The sequence below is a fragment of the Physeter macrocephalus genome, chromosome 7 (assembly GCF_002837175.3).
Source record: "Physeter macrocephalus isolate SW-GA chromosome 7, ASM283717v5, whole genome shotgun sequence".
In the NCBI taxonomy this organism is placed as follows: Eukaryota; Metazoa; Chordata; class Mammalia; order Artiodactyla; family Physeteridae; genus Physeter; species Physeter macrocephalus.
The window spans coordinates 158,546,402-158,552,681 of record NC_041220.1 but is presented as its reverse complement, the minus strand read 5'-3'; the positions used below and the strand labels follow the sequence as shown (position 1 = coordinate 158,552,681).

Genomic DNA, 6,280 nt, shown 5'->3' with positions numbered 1-6,280 from the left:
AGGATTTTTGCATCTATGTTCATCAGTGATATTGGTCTATAATTTTCTTTTTTTGTGATATCTTTTTCTGGTTTTGGTATCAGGGTGACAGTGGCTTCATAGAATGAATTTGGGAGTGTTCCTCCCTCTGCAGTTTTTTGGAAGAGTCTGAGAAGGATAGGTGTTAGCTCTTCTCTAAATGTTTGATAGAATTTGCCTGTGAAGCCATCTGGTCCTTGGCTTTTGTTTGTTGGAAGATTTTTAATTACGGTTTCAATTTCATTACTTGTGCTAGGTCTGTTTATATTTTCTAATTCTTCCTGGTTCAGTCTTGGAAAATTGTACCTTTCCAAGAATTTGTCCATTTCTTCGTGGTTGTCCATTTTATTGGCATATAGTTGTAGTAGTCTCTTATAATCCTGTGTATTTCTGCGGTGTCAGTTGTGATTTCTCCTTTTTCATTTCTGATTTTATTGATTTGAGTCCTCTCCCTCTTCTTCTTGATGAGTCTGGCTAATGGTTTATCAATTTTGTTTATCTTCTCAAAGAACCAGCTTTTAGTCTTATTGATCTTTGCTATTATTTTCTTCATTTCTATTTCATTTTTTTCTGCTCTGATCTTTATGGTTTATTTCCTTCTACTGAGTTTGGGTTTTCTTTGTTCTTTTTTTTTTTTTTAGTTGTACCTTTTTATTTATTTATTTAACATCTTTATTGGAGTATAGTTGCTTTACAGTGGTGTGTTAGTTTCTGCTTTATAACAAAGTGAATCAGCTATACATATACATATGTTCTTCTTCCTCTAGTTGTTTTAAGTGTAGGGTTAGGTTGTTTATTTGAGATTTTTCTTGTTTCTTGAGGTGAGATTGTATTGCTATAAACGTCCCTCTTAGAACTGCTTTTGCTGTGTCCCATAGGTTTTGGGTCGTCGTGTTTTCGTTGTCATTTGTTTGTATGTATCTTTTAATTTGTTCTTTGATTTCTTCAGTGATCCCTTGGTTATTTAGTAGCACACTGTTTAGCCTCCATGTATTTGTGTTTTTTACAGTTCTTTTTCCTGTAGTTGATTTCCATTCTCATAGCGTTGTGGTCAGAAAACATGCTTGATACGATTTCAATTTTCTTAAATTTTTCGAGGCTTGATTTGTGACCCAAGATGTGATCTATCCTGGAGAATGCTCCATGGGCACTTGAGAAGAAAGTGTATTCTGCCACTTTTGGGTGGAATGTTCTGTAAATATCAATTAGATCTATCTGGTCTATTGAGCACTGATTATTTTTTAAATAGTGTTTTTTGTTTTATTAGTAGCTTAAGGGAAAAGCATTAAATTACACTCCACCTAGCCCATAGCGTTTGACTCCATTTTGTAGACTTCTGATTTCCACTCCAAAGGTTCATAGTTCTCATTTTCTATTGGTTGAACAGCCCTGAAATAGTTTGTTCTTCTGGAAGAAGCCTGCAGACAGATTGAGTAGGGTCATCATCTTTATTAATAGCAGCTAGAATTTAGGTGGGAAAAAGATGTGTGGGATGGAAACCTTTTCAGTTAAGCGATGTCCTCTGCATCAGTGATGAAAACCAAGATTCCACCTACAGTAGGCGACATTCATCCCCTGTGAATCTTCTCCCAGAGGCTTGCAACTCGGGGACACTGGGTGTGCCAGCACACACAAATTCAGATTAACCAGACAACATAGAGATCGCCCCTGAAACCTCAGCTAATGAGAGGCAAAGCATTCTGCTTGTTTGTTTTATTTATTTATTTTATTTTGCTAACTCTTTCAATCCCAGGCGTTTAAGTTTTTCTTTTACCTGTGCGTGTTTGAAGGCCACCACAGCCATCTCTCGGCTATTTGGGAACCAGTACTAGTTGTTGAGGAAAACGGAATCCAGATGTTCCACTTATTTACATAACAGGTACCTCGGTAGCATTTACTGTCTACTAGGATTGGTCAGAGTGCTTTCCAAATATTAATTCATTTAAGCTTAAAAACAACCTGACAAGGTAGGTACTCTCATCCCCACTTTATGGATGAGGAAGCGGAGGTGCAGAGGTTCGTTGGCCACATAGCCGGATTCACACTCAGGCTGTCTGGTTTCTAACCACCCTGCCCTTCCGCCTCTCACCGTGCCCGGTTGCCCCTTGCTCTGCCCTGTGGCTTCTCTGCTGGGAAGTAATTGTTAGTGGTGGAGCTGGGATTTGAACCCTAATCTCCTAAACCCTTGTCTTGTGCTCTCTCCACTATAGGAAGTTTCTACACAATGAGAGATTCAACTCACACCATTTTTATTACAGGAGAGGGAGGGAGTTCAAAACTTTAATTAGAGATGGGATGAACAGTGTAGTTTAAAAGAGGATTTTGGGGATTATTGATAACTAGCAAATAATTTTCTTGTTCAATTTAGAAACATGCTTTCTGGGGGAAGTAATGTACAGCATGGTGATGATAGTCAATAACACTGTACTGCATATTTGAAAGTTGCTGAGAGAATAGATCTTAAAAGTTCTCATCACAAGAAAAAAAATTCTATAACTGTATATGGTGACAGATGTTAACTAGACTTATTGTGGTGATCATTTCCCAATATATACAAATACGAAATCATTATGTTGTACACCGGAGACTAATATAATGCTGTATGTCAGTTATACCTCAATTTCCAAAAAAAAAATAAATTAATTTAGTTATATATTACCCCGCCCCCCAAAAAAAGAACAGAAGAAAAACAAAAACATACACTTTCTGGTTTCAGTTCTCTTCTTCTTCTTGAGGATTTGAGGAGATGAGCTTCCTCACCTTGGCTTTGGAGGGCTCACACTTCCAAAGCTTCCCTTGTTTCTCAAAGTGGTCCATGGACCAGCAGCATTGGCATCACTGGAGAGAGAGATAGAAATGCAGAGTTTCAGACCCCACTCCAGACCTCCTGTCTCAGAATATGCATTTTAATAAGATTCCCACGTGATTTATGTGCACATTATGATTTGAGAATCACAACAGAATACCCCAGAGAAGTGTCAAGATGGAAGCCCGGAAGTGTACTCTTTGTACAGAAAAGTAATTGAGGGAGGGGAGAGGTGCTCCGCAAGTCTCATCTCTAGCAAAATTATGACGTGCAGGAAGTACCTGCTCTCATTTTCTCTGTTCCATCTCCCTTTCCCCTCTGCGTCCTTTAAAAAGGTGGCTTCTCCAGGATGCCCTCTTGGATTTACGATTTTTTTTGCATATGAGGGCTCTCTCATTCTTTCCTACCTAGTACAGTCCACATCTCCATCTCCAGGTGAAATTTCTCTTGTGAGCCCCAGACCCCTATTTCCAACAGTGTACCGAGCACCTCTGCCAGGAAGCTATCTGATTGTCTCCAGCGCCTTCACGTCAGAATATCCAGGACTGAGTTCCTTGCTCTACCCACAGCTTCCTGTGTCTTGTGTCCCAGTTACCCTTAAACAATTCCACCATCAACTCAGCCTCCCAGGCCAGACATCTTCTCTACCCTGATGCCAAAGTCTTCTTCTAAAAACTGCAGATGAGATCACATTGTTCTGTCCTTAAACCTTCAGTGATTCCAGATCACCTGAAGAATTATGTCCAAACTTCTTCCCATAGATGGCATCCAAAACCCAGAGGGCTCGGGCCTCTTGCCACATATGAGACTCCACCCTCCTCCTTTTCCCCACCCTCACGTCCTCCTGCAGGCCGGTCCTGAAAACGCCGTTCCCCCACGTCTGCCTGTTCAGACGTCACCACGTGTGTGAGTTCTATCCGGGGCTCCTCCTTCTCCCTTTTCTGTGCTGATTCTTTGCATTTTCCATACTTTTATCATTCTGTGTATCACACTGTTTTGTAATAATTTGTTTTCTTATCTGTTTGTGTTATAGATTTGAGGCCCTTGAGGGGAGAGAGTCTGTCATTAATTTGTCTTTCAGCTTTATGTGTCTAGCTCCTAGCACCATGTTCGTCCTTCGATAAGCACGCAATAAATCCTGGATAGATAGGTCATTGAGTGAATGAATGAATTTACACACCTGCTACCTGTTTTCCCTTTCTGTTGCCATCCTATTCCCTGCAACCTCCCACAAGGCCTCAGCATCATCAAAGCATGTGATCCTGGGTCTTCCTTCTCAAGCATTAAAGTGGGTGCCGAATCTGCGCTGATATGCCAACAGTAGTTAAGAAGTTTGCCTGTGTTATTCCAAGTTTTAAGTTATATTTTAATCCGGGTCTCTCAGAGAAAGCCTCTTAGAGGAAGCACTTCATAAAAGGTTCCTGACGGCACCTCTGAAGACTGGGGGAAAGAAATATACTGACCGAATGGACAAATCTGTCAACCACTTTCAAGACACTGCCAATGCCATATGAGCTGGCCTCGTTTATCCAACACGTGGATGCTCCTACAGTGTGTGAAGAGAGGGAAGAGACAGACATTTTGCCTCCTGGTCGATTAGGGGAGGACTTCTTCTACACTTTTAGCAAAAGCCAAGTTCGGACCTAGGAATTAGACAGACTGTGACCATGGGCCAAATCTGTCCACTGCATGTTTTTGTAAATGAAGTTTTATTGGAACACAGCCATCCCTAGTCACTTCTATATTGTCTGTGGCTGCTTTGCGCTTCAGTGGAAGAGTTGAGTAGTTGAGACGGACACCGTTTGACCCACACAATCTAAAATATATACTGTCTGGCCCTTTACAGGAAAAGTGCACTGACCCCTAGAGAATCCAAAATGTGATGCTTTCTTGACTTGAAATTTTTATAATCTCCTTTTTATTGTCAGTGAGATGCTACTAATTGTCAAAAATGACTTAGACCCCTCATGCAAGGACACAGCCTCATATACTGTGGAGATAGCAACACTGTGACGAGATTTGCCGATTTTATTTTATTTATTTTTTATTTATTTTTATTTAATTTTATTTTTTTTGTGGTACGCGGGCCTCCCTCTGTTGCGGCCTCTCCCGTTGAGGAGCACAGGCTCCGGACGCACAGGCTCAGCGGCCATGGCCCACGGGCCCAGCCGCTCCACGGCACGCGGGATCCTCCCGGACCGGGGCGCGAACCCGGTTCCCCCGCATCGGCAGGCGGACGCGCAACCACTGCGCCACCAGGGAAGCCCCAAGATTTGCCAATTTTAAAAATCAGATCAGTTAAATTCTTGACATCAGCCAATTGCTAGTGCAACTGACAACTACAATAAATCTTAAAAGTTCTCATCACAAGAAAAAAAAACTTCTGTAACTACGTATCGTGACAGATGTTAACTAGACCTGTTGTGACGATCATTCCCCAATATATACAAATATTGAATCATTACATTGTTCACCTGAAACTAATATAATGTTGTAAGTAATTTATACCTCAGTAAAAAAATAAAGATAAAAAGAACTAACAGCTACAAAAATGGTTATAATAGAACCAAACCTAAGAATGTTTTGAATAAAGAGATTGCCATTGCTGATGACAGCCTGCAATGGATGAGTGAGACATAATTGCATTTGTTTATCTGAAGTTGGGTCTTTATAATCATACACAATCGTAGTCAAGAAACTTGTATTAACAGTCCTCGGAGATCGGATGCTGCAAAAATAACCTTCTGCTGTTCAGATATGCCTGAGTTTGTTTCAAATTAAGAACTACAGAAATACATACCATTTTCGTGGTAGAAGAAAATATTCTCGTCACCCAGAACTTTCTGAATGTCTCTTTCTGCTCTAGGTCCATTTGTGATGAACACAGATGAAGAGATTTCTCAGGCCATTCTTGATTTCAGAAATGCGAAAAACGGCTTTGAAAGAGCGAAAACCTGGAAATCAAAGATTGGAAACCAGTGACAAGCACAAGGGCAAGTCTGGCTGCCTTCTAGGATTTTGCCCTTTGTGGCATCCAGCCGTTCAATGCATCCAGTTTCCAAAGCTCACTTCGCCAATGCTTCTAAAGAATTCCACACTCAAGTGATGACATGTTTTCTATGGCAATGTCTGTGAGGTATTTCCTGGCCCAGGCAAATAAACCTAAGTGTTGCTTCTTTGAAAATCAGTGTTCTTCATTTCAATCTAAGTTACTTCTGTTAAAAAATTTATTTTGTATATGTTTTCCTTTTCATGGGCATGTGGCTATTTTGTCGTATTTGTGCCTGTGTGTTTTTTAAAGCACATCTGATTACTTTCTGTGTGTCACTGATGGAGGTGCGTGAGCATCTGAGGTCTCTTTCTGAGCAATGCAATTTTGATGCCTGTGTGCTGGGGTTTCATGTTACAGGTTATCTGCGTGGGTAAAGTAACAGCAGTTCTGAGCGTTTCAGTCAG

At 40.7% G+C, this 6,280-nt stretch overlaps 1 protein-coding gene across 1 annotated transcript in view; it reads left to right on the top strand.

Moving 5' to 3' along the window:
- Positions 1–5,996, top strand: part of PIR (pirin) — a 105,650-nt gene extending 99,654 nt beyond the window's left edge. The window contains 1 exon segment of the mRNA XM_024115486.3: positions 5,691–5,996. Within this exon segment, the coding sequence (XP_023971254.1) occupies positions 5,691–5,806 (116 nt within the window). The 3' untranslated portion in view covers positions 5,807–5,996.
- The last annotated feature ends 284 nt before the right edge of the window (positions 5,997–6,280 follow it).